This window comes from Sphaeramia orbicularis, chromosome 1, assembly GCF_902148855.1.
Source record: "Sphaeramia orbicularis chromosome 1, fSphaOr1.1, whole genome shotgun sequence".
NCBI classification, from domain to species: domain Eukaryota; kingdom Metazoa; phylum Chordata; class Actinopteri; order Kurtiformes; family Apogonidae; genus Sphaeramia; species Sphaeramia orbicularis.
This window is the reverse complement of record NC_043957.1, coordinates 8473778-8490935: the sequence shown is the minus strand read 5'-3', so window position 1 is coordinate 8490935 and position 17158 is coordinate 8473778. Positions and strand designations below refer to the sequence as shown.

At 36.1% G+C, this 17158-nt stretch overlaps 1 protein-coding gene across 1 annotated transcript in view; it reads left to right on the top strand.

Moving 5' to 3' along the window:
- Positions 1 to 237: 237 nt before the first annotated feature.
- Positions 238 to 17158, top strand: part of LOC115425517 (collagen alpha-1(XVII) chain-like) — a 54121-nt gene continuing 37200 nt past the window's right edge. Inside the window, exons 1-9 of the mRNA XM_030143177.1 lie at positions 238 to 320; positions 4304 to 4410; positions 5147 to 5188; positions 10478 to 10945; positions 13460 to 13507; positions 13588 to 13641; positions 15038 to 15085; positions 15525 to 15665; positions 16150 to 16248. Coding sequence (XP_029999037.1) covers positions 4314 to 4410; positions 5147 to 5188; positions 10478 to 10945; positions 13460 to 13507; positions 13588 to 13641; positions 15038 to 15085; positions 15525 to 15665; positions 16150 to 16248 — 997 coding nt within the window. The 5' untranslated portion in view covers positions 238 to 320; positions 4304 to 4313. The remainder of the gene's footprint in view (positions 321 to 4303; positions 4411 to 5146; positions 5189 to 10477; positions 10946 to 13459; positions 13508 to 13587; positions 13642 to 15037; positions 15086 to 15524; positions 15666 to 16149; positions 16249 to 17158) is intronic.

Below are 17158 nucleotides of genomic sequence, written 5' to 3'. Positions count from 1 at the left end.
GTCTGTGGTATGTATGCAATTACCGACACAAACTAAAGTCATTAAACAGTGTAATGCAGCCCACTTTCACTGCCTGAACACCGCTGTTGTGCTCTTTCAGTCATGGCACGCCAGGGCTCCGTCACGGGCCCCCTGGACCTTTGTTGGAACTTGTCGGCTGAAGCTATGAGTCAGACGGAGCTACTACATAAACACTCCAGGTACATGCACGTCCATGGCATTGCACCGCAGGTTCCACCAGGATTTAGTCCATAAGAGACATTTATGTGCAGAGGGACATGGACATGGGACGGACCAGCACCCAACCAATGATCTAAAAGGTAAGAAGTCACACTGGGATTAAAAAAAAAAAAAGAAACTATGCATTTTGTGTGTTTTTACATAAATGGATCTATCTATCTATCTATCTATCTATCTATAGATAGATAGATAGATAGATAGATAGATAGATAGATAGATTTGTAGATGGAAAATTAACTAAATGAATAAACATGAGTGAAAAAAAAACAATAAGGAAAAAACTGGACAAGAATGGACAAACATAAGCATTAAATGAGTGAAAAATGAATGAAATGAGACAAAATTTATAAAAACTGAACAAAATAGGCAAGAAAATGAACAGAAATGGATGGATGGATGAAAAAATGTCAGAGTCATAGATGGATAATTAATATATAGAATAAACTTGAGGGAAAAATGGACAAACATAAATATCAAAATAATAATAATAATAATATAAACCAGTGCTGGTGTTAATCAGTAACACATGACAGGGTGAAAACATAAAAAATAGCCTAAATAATCCAATTTTTATGTAGAATATCGGGGAAAAAAGTGTGTGTTTTTTGCATTAAGAACATGGTTTGTGTACGTTACAAACATGACGTGAGTATGATTTTTCCTAATTTTCTTTAAAGCCGTTGTATTTCTCAGTGGGTTTGAACATCAGGTGTCTCTCAGGTGTAATCGTATATCTTTGCTGTAGGTTCCTTTAACCATTCATCATTCTGACAGATGTAAGCCCCGTCTCCTCCAGTCTCTATCATAAATCCTGTGTAAATCCATGTGTCCGTCAGCAGGAGGAGGGTCCTGTGTTTTCCCCTGAGCCATGGGTGAAACTGTAGGACTCAGATTTTTGTTCACATTTGTCCTATAATGGAAGGGGTTTCTTTTTTTTTTTCTTTTTAGTCACAGAAAAGCACATACCGTCTCTCCACATATCCTCAGGGAACGCCTTTAAATCACTGTCAGAGAAACTTCAATAGAGTGAGACACCGAAGCCACAAAAAACGAGAAATACGACTAGAACAAGGGGCACCAGGACCGTTTCTAAACGACCCCCCAGGCTGTAATGAGATTTAATCGGACTATAATCAGAATGTCCCCTTTTGTACAGTTTTACGTTCATTTTTCATGCAATAGGGCAGTCAAGGGTGTCACAGATAGGGCTGTGTATCGGCAAGAATCTGGTGATACGACGCAAATCACAATACTGGGATCACAGTACGATACATCATGATACTGTTAGAAAGGCAATATTTTGTTTCTTTCTTTTTTTAAATGGTTATTTCCTTGAAGAACTGAATTACACCAGCAATCTGCGCAAATACTAAACACATTTTTATTTGATCCCAACAGGATCTAATGCTATATCACAAAATGTTCCTGTGTTCAAACTGAAATTCTGTTTTACAGACATCACAGTTTCAGATCCTGTTCAAATGTTCAGATTCTGTTAGTTCACAACTAACATCAGAACAGTATTTTAGTTCAATCCCAACAAAGGAACGAACATTATTTAATAAAGGAGTGTTAAAGAATAATAATAATAAAAATATATATATATATATATATATATATATATATATATATGTATATAAAACAACAAAAAACCAAAAGTGAACCTCCACAATATCTTCATTTGAATAAATACCTAAAAATATCCTTACAGTACTTTTTAATATTAATACAGTATTGTGAAATGAAATATCGCCATATGTTGCAGAACCGATATTTTCTTACAGCCCTAGCTGTAATCAGATTTAATTGGACTATAATCAAAACATACTGTTTCGTACAGTTTCATGTTCATTTTCCATGCAGTGGACTCTATGCACAGCCCCACTACTTCCTGAGCTTCAGGTGGGTCCTTTATTTCCTGCCTTTCATTATTGGACACACTGATTAGTCCAGGTGTGCCTGATTAATCAGTAGTCACAACAAGAAGTAGCAGATACACCTGGATTAATCAGTGTGTCCAATAATCAAAGACAGGAAATAAAGGAGCCACCTGAAGTTCAGGAAGTAGTGAGGCTGTGCATGGAGTCCACAGGGCAGAGTCAGGGGTGTGACAGATGGACCGCCCACCACTGTTTGGTTCATAACTGTTGAACCAGACCAGTTTCAGACAAATATTCCACATCACTGTAAAGATCTAAACCTGGGGTGTCAAACATGCGTCCTGGGGCCTAAATGCGTCCCCCCCCAAAGGTTCCAATCCGACCCTTGGGATGAATTTACAAAGTGTAAAAATTCCACAGTCCAGGCTTTGGAACTCATTTTAGTGTCGGTTCCACATACAGACCAATATGATCTACAGTCAAATAATAACAGCAGAAGAACCGACAAAAAAAAAAGACTGCAGATTTTCTACTGAGTTTGATGTGAAAAAAATAAGATTATGTCTGTAGTTAATGACAACTTCAAATGTTTGTCTTTGTTTTAGTGCAAAAAATACCATTAAATTATGAAAATATTTATATTTCCAAACTATCCTGTAACAATAAAATGTGAATAACCTGAACAAATATGAACAACCTGAAATGTCTAAAGAAAATTCAGCCCAATTTGAACTCTTTTCTGCCTGTTCCTCAGTGTTTAGTGTCTTTGTGGCAGATACTTCAGGGCAAAAATAGGGCTGACAACCCACTCCAGGACCCACAGAAACTGAAGTCAAGGTCGTCATCGAGACTGATGGATGAACAACAGTGTCTTTGTAGATCTGATCCAAAATGCACATGGAGAAATGATAAGTGGAGGCAGAATATTGTTAAAATTGCACTTATCTTTCTTGACAAATTTCAGTTTTTTCAGGTTATTGACATCTTTTTTGTTTGCATAGTTTATAAAAGTAAGTATTTTCATAATTTAAGAAGTTTTTTTGCACTAAAACAAAGACAAAAGTCTGGAGTTGTCATTATTTCTAGGTTATTCTGTTATTATTTCACCGGTTCGGCCCACTGCAGATCAAATCAGACTGAATGTGGAACCTGAAAGAACATGAGTTTGAGAAGCCTGATGTAAATGCTATTGTAAACATGCAGGTACATCTAAAAAAAATTAGAATATCATGGAAAGATTTTATATAACATTCTAATTTTCTGAGACACTGAATTTTAGGTTTTCGTTCTCTGTAAGCCATAATCATCAACATTTCAAGAAATAAGGCTTGAAATATTTCACTCTGTCTAATGAGTCTATATAATATATGGGTTTCACTTTCTGAAATGAGTGGCAAGAAAATATTGAACTTTTTCATGATATTCTAATTTTTTTGAGATTTACCTGTACTCAAAGGGCAAAATTTAGTCTAAAACATTTTTAAATGAAAAATATCAAAAACTACTGCGTCACAGATGGACAAAAAATGAACTATTATTGATTATTTTTTGCCAGAATTACAAAGTTCTCCAAAGTGAAGTTCCTCAACATTTTCCTCCTCAAATGTATTTAGTGTAAACCTTAAACCCTCTATTTTACAACCCAATAATTGGTTATAGAGGAAGAAAATACTGGATCAAACCTAAATAGCAAGAGTTTAGACAAATGTCAGCGTCACAGATGGACAACAAAAGGAAATATCAAATTAAACATTGTTATTTCAATTATCAATGTCATATCCATTTATTTACAATATTTACAACAAACAAATAATATTAACGTTATATTCACATGTATTTTGCACAGATATATGCATTTTTATGAACATGACATAAATAATATAATAGTTAAATATCAGTGTATTTGAATAAATGTAGTTTATTTGTAGAGTTTATAAAATGAACCCAGAATGACGACACTAAACTGGGTCACTGTACAAACATTCACACTCACTAAACTACTTTTTCCGCAATTTTTTTCTCATTTCAAAATAAATTTTCCTGAAAACATAAGTAATTACCGACCCAAAAATATAAGTTTGGTGTAGATTATTGTCATTATTTTGACCAGATGTTAGTTTTCCCTTGACTTTGGCCAGTAGTAACCTGTTCATCATAAAGCACACTGGGATTTTATTCAACAGGTATCACTGGATGGACAATATAAGCACGACCAAGACTCTGGTGAGCTCCAGTGGAGGAGGAGGAGGAGGAGGAGGAGGAGGAAGAGGAGGAGCAGGAGGAAGCAAAGGTAAGATCTGCTCTGGAACAGGATTCTCTGAAGAAGAAAAGTTTTTCATATTAAAAATAGGTCCAAGGCTCCTGTCGTCCAACAGTATATTTAAAGACGTTAATTGACATTCCTTTGACCTTTGAAGGTCATGCAAGGTCAAAGGTCATGGCACCAAATGAAGCCCATATGTGACTTCCTGTCTGTTACCAATAGTAATTATAATTTAGTTCTGTCAAAATTAACACATTAACTCAGATTAATCCTGATTAATCTGATTGTAAACATTAACTCCACTCCAAAGCCTTTTAATTGCAGTGGTTTCCTGCGTATACTGCCCCCTCCTGGATGTTTTATTAAATTATCATGTCATTCAAAGCGCTTAAAAATCCATTTAACAGTAGTTTTAAGTGTGTAGTCCATTATATAATAGAGTTGGACTTTTTCACAACAGTTTCAGGCTCAAAGTTTTTATATACAGTCTGACTTTTTGCAATAGGAGTAGAAAATATTTTAATTCATAATATATTACAAATAACTGTATGCACCAATAACTAAATACAGAAATAATATGAACAGTACTAACATAATAAGTACATAAGAGGTTTTTTTTTTTTTTTGAAAAACATTGAGATAAAAAAGAAATGAAAATAAACAAATTTAAGATTAAAAAGAAAAATGCACTTTAGCACATGTTTTATACTGTTATGTGTGAATGAGGCTGTTTATTTAATTAAAATGCTCTTTTTTTTTGCAGTGGTCAAAAAAACGGTCACAACAACTAAAGTAACGTCACAAAGTAAGTGTTCATTGACACTTTAACCCATAAAGACCCAGAGCTACTTTTATATCAGCTCACACATGAATTTTTCTGTCTTACTAACTTGTCTTAAGTGATTTATTACCATTTAATATAATATTGTCCTCTGTATTTTGCATTTTTCACTGAAAATCATGTATTATCTGATATTTAATTTAGATGTTCATGAAAACATGAGTTAATTAAAAAGTTATTGTATCAAAACAGAGGAAAAAAAAGAAAAATTGAGTTTTTCAGCAAAATGTATCATTATTTGAACATGAAAACCTTATTTTCTTCATTTTTTAATTCATGTTATTTAGTATTTTAATATTTTTTGTCCTTTTTGTAGCCCATTTTATATATTTTTTTCTTCAGTTTTGTTCATTTTGTTGCCTACTTTATTCTTCTTGCTTAATTTTGTTTTGTTTTGTTTTTTATTAATTTTATGTTTTTTCTACATTTTCTTGCATAATATGCTCACCCGGATATCAAAAGCTAAAAACATGAATGCACAATTGAAAAACAGCACTTTAATATTTGTTTTATTTTCTATACTGTTAGAGTTAATTTTGTTGTGTATTTATCAACTTTGTAAATATATAAATACTCATGTTGTACATATTGAGCTAATATTTGCTGAAAGTGTCTTCACTGCCCCTGAGCGACAGTATTTGTCTGTGTGGACTTTTATATATTTCAGATGACGCTGATGGGGTTTAGAATATATCAAACAAATATCTTTAAATCCTGTTTCAACCACAGGCTGTTATTTGACTTCTGCTGTCAGATTTAGGTCCAAACTAAACCATCTACAGTTCAGGTCCTCTTCATCTGCAGGGGCCTCAAAAAAAAAAGTTTTTTTACTCAGTGTGTTGTTTCTTAAAGTTAAAATTTTTCTAATGAATCTTCTCTGACTGCGTTGAATTCTAGGTGATGTGTGATATTTGGTCCCAGTGTTCCTTGTGTCAGTCGTCTATAGATAATCCATGGAATTATAGTTTATATAATAGTGTTTAACCCTTTAACCCCTGAGTCTAAAATGGTCCGCCTGCACTTTTTTTTTTTTTTTTTTTTGACCATAAAAAGGTCAGAAAATATGCTGTGAATAAGTCCTTTGACCCATTTTTACAGAATCGAATCATCTTTTAGACCAGATTCATGTAATTTTAATTTATGTGGAACAAATATGACCATCATTTTTATGTCTGATGGAAACTAATAGTTCAGGAGGAAGATCATTTTCACAGAAAAAGAGAATAAAAATGAACTGAGAGAAACTATGTCTAAAAAAACCTGTCTGTTCTTATCGTCATCTGCGTAGAAAGACACAGATAAGTTGTGTCACACATCTTTATGTTTTAATTTGTAACTTTGAGGATTCTGATTTTACAACACGATCTTTTTTATTGAATATTATTTATAAAAATTCAAAGGCATATATTTAAAATCTTTCTGAGACCAACTGCTGTCATTTAAAGGGAAGTGGGGAGGGGCTCAGGGCTTTATATCTAGGGCTGTAAGAGAATATCGGTTCGGCAATATGTCGCAATATTTCATTTCAGAATATTGTATCGATATTAAAAAGTACTGTATCGATATTTTTAGGTATTTATTCAAATGCAGATATTGTGGAGGTTCATTTGAGTTTTTTTGATTTTCTTTTTTATTTGTTCTTATTCAGCACTCTTATTAAATAATGTTCGTTCCTTTGTTGGGATTGAACTAAAATACTGTTCTGATGTTAGCTGTGAACTAACAGAATATGAACATTTGAACAGGATCTGAAACTGTAATGTCTGTAAAACAGAATTTCAGTTTGAACACAGGAACATTTTGTGATATAACATTAGATCCTGTCGGGATTAAATAAAAATGTGTTTAGTATTAGTGCAGATTTCTGCTGTAATTCAATTCTTCAAGGAAATAATCTTTTAAAAAAGAAACAAAACCAATAAAAAAATTGCCGTTTTAACTTTTTGTACTGTGACATATCGTGTTGTGATCCTAGTATTGTGATTTGTATCTTATCACCAAATTCTTGCCGTTACACAGCCCTATATATGTAGTTTACCCCCCACCCCCCAAAGGATCCGGCCTCCGTTACATTCGCTCCCATACGTTCTCTGAGTGTAAACCTGTGCCTGAACTCGCCCACGTCAGTCCGTGCCCGTAAATCCTCCATATGTGGCTGAATAATGACCCCCCCATAGAACATACCAACCACTGCTGCTCACACTGATGGTTTTCTTGTCTAATAAAAAAAATCCTCCTTTTGCTCCCTACAGCGGCCAATACCACATGTGGGTGGGTGTCGTAAATCTAGTCCTGGTTTCATGGCGTGGGCTAATAAGACGTGTTCAGACACAGGTGGACTCGGGGAATGTCATTCTGAAGGAAGACGTGATAGGTCACAGAGTCGAATAATAGAAGCAGGTGGTTCCTACTGATGCCAAAGTCATGTCAGAGTCTGACTTTGATAAGATCAGTATCTGGGCATTTTCTCATTAACCCTTGGAAATATCTGGAACTGTTTTAGAGAGTGGCAGAAGTGACTGGTGTTATTAACCCTTTGACACCAAATGTATCATAATAATAATAATAATAATATTAATAATAATAATAATAATAATTAGGCCTGTAACGGTACACAAAATTTTCAGTTTGGTACATTTTCGGTTTTCAAAGCCACAGTTTGGTTTTTTTTGGTTCGGTATGGGAAGAAAGAAAACCCCTAAAAATGTCTTTAATACATTTATGAATTTTTGAAAATGTTTCCCCCAATATTTGGACACAATAGAATATAGAAAAACAGGAATAGAATTCTGCTGCTGTAAATCAAATAGAAAATAAAATGAATTATTAATATGACTAACTGTATTTTAAACATTAGTATTGCACTTTTCCCTGAAAGGTAGTTTTGAACAAACAAGAAAAATCTAATCACAGTTCTGTCAGTTCACATTCTGCATAAAAATACCAAAAAAATTCCACATGAAGTGCAACATTAACAAGAGGACAAACTGGTATTCTCTTTAAACAAATTGAAGAACAACTTTGACAACAAAAAATAAACCAAATTATTTATTTTAGGACAAAGAACAAACTGTTTAGGCCACTTTGTGTACGTACGCGCACATGCAGGGTGCGATTTGTTGGGGGATGGTTTGTTTGTTTGTTTGTTTTTTGGTCAGAGTCAGGGGGGTGGGGGGGTCCATAACTAACGTAACTAACACTGGCGTGAAACGAAAGTTAAATGTTATATACTTTCAACGTCCAACTCCGGGTTCTATTCCTCTGTTATACAGCGTGTGTGTGTGAGAGAGAGAGAGAGAGAGAGAGAGAGACAGAGCAGGTGTAAGTGTTTTAGAACTACCGTAGTTCATAGGCAGTAAACAACGTCCGTCTTATTAACGTCTGTTTCCCTGTTGTTGTCTTTCACCGGGACCTGAACTGATCCAAACTGGACTGTACTGATAGCGGAGGGTCTCCAGTCTCTTCCTTCCAGGTTCACATCATATTTGTTGTTTTTTTTTTTACCTTGTATCAGCTGCTATTTGGTATTTCGAGTCAATGTGCGCTCCTTCAATATGTCCGTGTGGAACTTGAACGGATTAAAAGTTCCACATCAAACAACGTCTTTTGTTCCTTTTTCTTTTTCTCAACGTACCGTGCCGTTTCGGTACAGCTGTGTACCGAATCAAACAGGTGTGTACCGAAACGGTTCGGTTCAGTATGTGTACCGTTACAGGCCTAATAATAATAAATTTTATTTATAAGCACCTTTCAAGACACCCAAGGACACTGTACAACAAGATAAAACAGACAATCCATAAAAGAAGAAGAAATAAACAGATAAAAGAATAATTACTATATATAGAAAAGAAGATGTAACATGGAGTGTAGAACTTATGGGGAGTAGGCTGTTCTGAAAAGGTGACTTTTGAGTCTGGATTTGAATGTGGGGAGAGAATCACAGTTATGGATGGATGGTGGGAGGAAGTTCCAGAGCTGAGGAGCAGAGCAGCTGAAGCCCCCCCCCCCCCCCCCCCCCCCCCCCATGGCGCCCCATAGTTCCTGGAGGATAGGGGCAATGTGGTGGTAGGAGGGGGTTTTGGGGATGATGCAGGCGGCAGAGTTAAGGACCAGTTGCAGCTTATGGAGGGACTTTTGGGGGAGACCGAAAAGGAGGGAGTTACAGTAGTCGAGGCAGGAGGTTACGAGACTGTGTACAAGAATAAAGGTGGTATGGGGGGTGAGGGAGGGGTGGAGACAGCTGATGTTGCGCAGGTGGAAATATGCAGACCGGGCGACGTTATTGATGTAGGATTTGAAAGACAGTAGGCCATCGAGGATGACACCCAGACTCTGAAACTGAGGGGAGGGGGAGACTGAGGAGCTGTCGACAGTGAGGGAAAAGGTGTTGGTTTTGGAAAGACTGGATTTTGTGCCAATGAGGAACATTTCTGTTTTGTTGCTATTGAGTTTTAAGAATATGGAGGTGAACCAGGATTTAATTTCAGAGAGGCCGGAGGTCATGTATCATATCTGATACATGAGGTTTGAAACCCTCCACACGGTCAGTGGGATATTTTATTTCTTGAAAAACCTGATGTATACAATTAGTGGTGTAAGAAGATAAGATAAGATCAAATAAGGTAAGATAAGTTAAGATAAGACAAAATAAGGTAAGATAAAATAAAATAAAATAAGATAAAATAAAGTAAGATAAGATTAAATAAGGTAAGATAAAAAAAAAAAAAAAATGTAAGATAAGATAAAATAAGATAAGATAAGGTACGATAAGATAAGATAAGTCAATATAAAATAAGATAAGGTTAGATAAGATAAAATAAGATAAGAAGCTAAAATAAGGTAAGATGAGATAAAATAAAATAAGGTAAGTTAAGATAAGATAAGATAAGATTTGACTTTATTTTTTCCACTGTGTGGAAATTTCACAGTTAACAACAGCAACAAACAAAAAAGTGCAGAGAAAAAGACAGGAAGAAAAACCACAAACCAGTGAAAAGTAAAATATAAGAGGAAATAAAATGAACAACTTTTGAATTCTGACCTAAAACAAATTATGAAAAATAATGTGAGCTTTAATGACCTGGTCATATACTAGAAGGTTAATACAGTATGTCAAATGAAAAAAAAAAAAAAGAGAGAGACCAAATAAGGGCAGGAAGACATTTTTCTGCTGACAGATATGAAGGTCCAATCAGAAGTGTTGGTGGGCGGTCCAAATGGGCTCAGATTTAAGTGTCCATATTTGTCCTGTAGGTGAAGCGTCTTCGACTGCAGCTGGACCTGGTGACGGAGCTGCGTCAGGAGGCTTGGGCACTATGAGCAGCTCCGTTCTGATCACGTCCAGCACCTCCCACCGCTCCGCCGAAGCCGCCAAGGCGTCCAGAGGCGTCGGCGTCACCGTCGCTTCGGCCGAGTCATCAGGGGGCGGGGCCTCAGCAGCCTCAGGGGGCGTGGTAGCGGCTGCGTTAAGGTCCGCGGGGGGCTCCGCCTCCTCCTCCTCCTCCTATGTGACCTCCAGTTTTGGGGGCGGTGACGGAGGTATGGAAGGGGGCGTGGGTGCTATGATGGTTTCCACGGTGACCAGGACCAGCTACAGTTCAGGAGGAGGATCCGCGGAAACCAAAAGGGGGGGGTCGTCGTCAGTGGTGTCGCACTCACCTGGCCCAAAGGAACGGAAGAGCTTGACCACAATGGCCTCGGCTCTGTCAGAAGTCTTTGATGGTCAGTCACAGGTCAAAGGTCACTCCATGTTGTTTCATGCTGCCTTCAAGTCCTTTGGAAATTATGGTAAACGGCCGTGCAAAATTCAGACTTGCACATACTTGAAGATAGATTCTGTTCATTTAAATGTTATTTTAGTTTTGTGTTATTTTGCTTCGTTTTGTTTTATTTTGTTTCTTTGCATGTTTGAAGTAAATAAATAAATAAAATAGATAAAATAAGATAAATAAATAAAATAGATAAAATAAAATAAAATAAAAAATCGTTACGAACTCAAAAATTGCCCACAAATGCCCCGTCCCATTGTATTTTCCACTGAAGAACTGGGGAAAAAATTTGATTTTTGACTTTTCAACATGACGGAGAACAATGAGGGATTCATAGCAAATGATAAACAAGGCTTTTATTAATGTTCTGCTGTTGTTATCTGATGATTTTACACATTTATATGATACACACTGCAAAAAAAAAAAACATAAATATGCTATCACAGATGTACGACGTTGTATTAGGGCCACATGAGAAAATAAAAACACTTGTCACTATGAGAATAAAATCATAAAATATCGAGATAAAATGAAAATAAAATATGAGAATAAAATCAAATACAAAAAGAGTTGTAATATTATGAGAATAAAGTAAAAAAAAAAACTCGTAATTTAAAAAAAAAAAAAAAAAAAAAAAGATTTACTTTTATGAGATTAAAGTCGTAATATTTTGAGAATAAATTTGCTTAAAAAGACATAATTTAAAAATCATAAGACTTAATCCTTGTTGATGACAGAGTTTCCGGTTACAGTGAACGCAACAAGTGAAGCAGCAACTTTCACTTTATGCATAAACCCCAAATGAAAGTAGAACCTCACAAAATGTTCAGAGTTCTCCGTTATGCGACGAGTGGGTACGACTTTATTCTCATAGTGACAAGTGTTTTTATTTTCTTATGTGGTCCTAATCAAGGTTCGAATAGTTTTGGATTTTTCATTCTAGTTTAGTTTTATTTAGTTTTGACTTTTTTTTTCTCTAATGCAGTTTGTTTTAATTCATTTTTAGAGCAGGTTTGATAGTTTTTATTAGTTTTCATTTTTTTCTAAATGCATAGTTTTAGTTTAGTTTTAGTATTAATTGTAGTTTTGTCGTATCTTTTCTCTTCTTCTCCATCGTATTCAAATAAATCCCAGACAGGACTCTGCTGCTTTCTCCCAACTTTAGTCTCCATGTTTCCAGGTAGAGTGGGGACCAGAAGACGACTGGAAACCACAAGTGACGGACCGTCAAGTGTCGTATGGTGACAGCAGAGAAAACGAAATATACCGATTTCGTATCAGTCCGACGTTGACAAAGACGAAAACGAAGGGAATTTTATCCATAATTTTTATCCGTTTTAGTTAGTTTTGTAAACACATAATACAGTTTCATTTAGTTATGTTTTTTTTCTTTTAATTATAGTTTTTATTTATTTCAGTTAACGAAAATGTTTTTTCAATTCTAGTTTTCATCATTTCATTTGTTTTCGCTAACGATAATTACCTTGGTCCTAATACGCCGTCGTACAGATGAATTAACTCGTCTAAAACGGTTTGACTCCAGTATCAGGTCACTATAAATAGTGTGTCAGACATTTTTAATTTCACTATAACAGCAAAAGCACTTGAACTAAACAGACTCATAATTTCAAATTTTCTAGTGGAAAGGACCGTCTTCCTGACAATACCTGAAGGCAGCATGTCTGTTTTTTTCTGTTTAAAGTTGCATTTCTTTGCAAAGACACAGTCCCTGACAGAAGTCCTGTCGCTTTTGCATGTTGTAGGAACTAATAATAATAATTTGACTTGTAATTGATCAAAATATAGCCAAAACATGTGCTAAAGTGCCCTCATGGGAGCCAAAACATGTGCTAAAGTGCCCTCATGGGAGCCAAAACATGTGCTAAAGTGCCCTCATGGGAGCCAAAACATGTGCTAAAGTGCCCTCATGGGAGCCAAAACATGTGCTAAAGTGCCCTCATGGGAGCCAAAGCATGTGCTAAAGTGCCCTCATGGGAGCCAAAACATGTGCTAAAGTGCAATTTTCAGTGGCATGAACCCACTGTATGTGCCCCTTTTTTTTTCACCCCTGCCCTTCAAAAAGTCTGTGCATGCCACTGGGTATGTGACAGTTGTACTTATTGGATATGTTAACTGTTATTTATTTCTGCATTGTCACTGTATTTATTGTAAATAGTGTATCAGTTTTTGATGCCTTTTTAGCTGGGACCCCAGGAAGACTAAAACCACTACGTTGGAAGCTAATGGGGATCCCCAAAAACACAATAAACACAATCACCATAGCAGCGACATCGAAGTGTGTCGCAACTCCCTCTGTCTATGGCTCTGGTTTGAACCGTAGACTAGAAATAGTTCCATGCCATTTTCAGTTACTATATCCTTATTCCTTATACGACACGACTTCTGTCCGTGACTGTATGAAGACGATTCAACAGAAGGGTGAACTGATGTGCCCTTTGTTCTACAGAAAGTTCCAGTCCCAACTCTTCTCCAGAGTTTAAGAGGAAAGAGTACAGTAAGTGTAAGCGTAACCTCCCATTAGTACGACCCAACCCACCCAGAGCCTTTAACGTCAGTGTTCCACCTCTGTTCCAGACATGAGCAGTGCAACGTCCACTTCCACCAGCAGAGGGAGAACTCAGAGCCGAGGTAACAAGTAATCAGAGTACACACATAATGTAGAGCAGGGGGGTCCAAACCAGCCCACCAGAGGGTCCGGTCCGGCCCTGCAGGACAAAACAGACACTGAAGATATCCTTTTATAGTTCAGGTTCCAAATCCAGACCAATATGATGTAAAATGGACCAGACCAGTAAAATAATAACAGTGAAAAAATGAAAATAACATTATAAAAATGTTTACATTTACAAACTATGGGGTAAAACATGTGAATAATATGAAATCAGTGTCATTGAACCAACATTCAGCCTCAGTTTATCATTTCTACATGTTTATTATAAACAGGGCTGTGTATCGGCAAGAATCTGGTGATACGATACAAATCACAACACTAGGATCACAATATGATATATCACAATATATCATGATACTGTTAAAAAAAAAAAAAAAAGGCAGTTTTTTGTTTGTTTCTTTTTTAAATGATTATTTCCTTGAAGAATTGAATTACAGCAGAAATCTGCACAAATACTAAACACATTTTTATTTGATCCCAACAGGATCTAATGCTATATCACAAAATGTTCCTGTGTTCAAACTGAAATTCTGTTTTACAGACATTACAGTTTAAGGTCCTGTTCAAATGTTCATATTCTATTAGTTCAGAACTAACATCAGAACAGTATTTTAGTTCAATCCCAACAAAGAAACAAACATTATTGAATGAAAGAGTGTTAAATAAGAATAAATAAAATGGAAACAAAAAAGAAAAACAAAAAAAACTAAAATGAACCTCCACAATATCTGCATTTGAATAAATAGCTAAAAATATTGACACCGTACTTTTTAATATCGATACAGTATTGTGAAATGAAATATCGCGATATATTGCAGAACCAATGTTTTCTTACAGCCCTAATTATATCATACAGATACAGCGGATCTACAAATACACACAACATTTAATAACAGACAGAATATTAGTACAATTTCACTGAATTATATGAAGACAGTTCAGGTTGGTAATATTTGTTCAGGTTATTCACATTTTTGTGAAAGTATAGTTTGTAAATTTGCACATTTTTATGTCATTTTAATTTTCTTACACTAAAACAAATTGGAAAACTTAGTGGCTGTCCTTATTTGTAGGTTATTACTGTATTATTTTCCTGGTCGGACCCACCTGAGCCTGTATGTGTCCTCTGAACTACAGCTACTGATTGTTAATATCTTCAGTGTAATTTTTGTATTTCATGGGGTGGGGGACTGGACTCCTTGATGGACCAGTTTAGGCCAACAGACTGTATGTTTGAAACCCCTGAGGTAAATGGTCAAAAACCAATAAAAATATATCTGACCTCAATATGAGGGAGGAGTCAGGATCAATGATTGGACATTTGGAAAATGAAGAAGGACTTTGTGTTTTCAGAGAGTGAGATTCGAACCAGGCTTCAGAGCGCCTCCCCCACCGGCTGCTGTGAGTACTACTGGGATTGACTGGTTGGTTGGTTGGTTGGTTGGTTGGTTGACCGATCGGTCAGTCGACTGACTGACTGGTTGGTTGACTGGTTGATTGGTTGATTGGTTGACTGACTGACTGACTGACTGACTGACTGACTGACTGGTTGGTTGGTTGGTTGGTTGACCGACCAACTGACCAACCGGCTGATTGATTCATTCATTGGTTGGCTGATTGACTGATTGGTTGGTTGGTTGGCTGACTGACTGACTGACTGACTGACTGATTGATCAATTGATTGACTGATTGATTGACTCATTGGTTGGTTGAATGTTGGCTGACTGACTGACTGATTGACTGATTCATTGGTTGGTTGGTTGACTGATTGATTGATTGATTGATTCATTGGTCAGTTGATTGGTCGGCTGACTAACTGATTGATTGCCTGCCTGTGCAGGGACAGAGCTGGACGATGTGAAGCGTCTGCTCAGAGGAAACTCCACCTCCACCAGTCCACCTCAGTCTCCCAACAACACGCTGCCTATTCCCAAAAAGGCCAGTGTGGAACCCAGGAGCATGTCGGACAGTTCCAGCACAGGTTTGTTCATCTATAAGGTCCATATAGAAGTGGGCGGGACTTTCAGTCAACTCATCCAATCACAGTCCAGATATGACTTCTATAAGTGACCAGTAGGAACTAGACTGATATCTGGAACCACTGACATATTCTAAACCATCAACAGATGGACCAGGAGAAGGAAAGGAACAGGTAGAACATTTAAAAAATGAGGCAAAAATCTAAATTTCTGAGAGAGAATGTCAGAGAAGATGTTTGAATAAACTGCTAATGAAGACAACAGCAGATACAGCGCCTTCCCAACAGCTCATATTCAATGGTCTGTGAGATAATTACAAAAAAACACAAAGAAAACAAGAATTATCGTAAATGTTATTGTTTTTAGTAGCGTCATTCACATCTGTCTGGTTCTGGTTCTTCTACTGTTCAGTGGTGACAGGTTTATGTCTGCGTATCATGTGACTGTGTTTATCTGTGTATTTTGCTGTTTGTTTGTTCCTTTTAGACCACTATGGCAGTGTTTGGTCTGGGGGCGTGGCCAGTAGCTATGGTTACAACCCAAACCCCAACAATCTGTCAACCACCTCCACCCTTTACCCGTCAGGTTGGTCAAACACACGTCCATCAGCCATTTGACCAAATATGAACATTCCACTCTTTGGTTTATTACTATATGAACATGTTGTTGTGAACTTGAATGGATGAAATCTGAATGAATGTGTAAAAATAAACTGTGACCAAACTCATACAACCACAACAGGTTACAACACAACACTATACAGACTGTTATTATATATATAGAGAGAGAAATAACAACAGTATAAAAGGATGTAGAAAAATATCTATATAGAAATAACAACAACAGTATAAAAGGATATATAGAAATATTTATATAGAAATAACAACAACAGTATAAAATACATATAAAAATATCTATATAGAAATAACAACAACAGTATAAAAGTATATATATAAATATTTATATAGAAATAACAACAACAGTATGAAAGTATGTATAGAAATATCTATATAGAAATAACAACAATAGCATCAATATAAAAGTCTATATATAAATATCTATAGATATAAATGCCAGTCCCACCAGTCAGCAGTCTATATATAAATCTGTATAGTTGTAAATAACAACAATACCAAAAGTATAAAAGTAAATATATAAATATCTATAGATGTAAACAACACCAGTCCCATCAGTTTCCGGTCTGTATATAAATCTGTATAGATGTAAACAATAATGCCAACAGTATAAAGTCTATATATAAATATCTATAGATATAAACCCCAGTTCCATCAGTATTCAGTTTACATATAAATGTGTGTAGATGTAAACTGGTCCAGTCCAGTCCAGTTCCAGATGTAAACTGGTCCAGTTCGGTCCAGTTCCAGATGTAAACTGGTCCAGTCCGGTCCAGTTCCAGATGTAAACTGGTCCAGTCCGGTCCAGTTCCAGATGTAAACTGGTCCAGTCTGGCCCAGTTCCATCTCTTCCCTCTAAT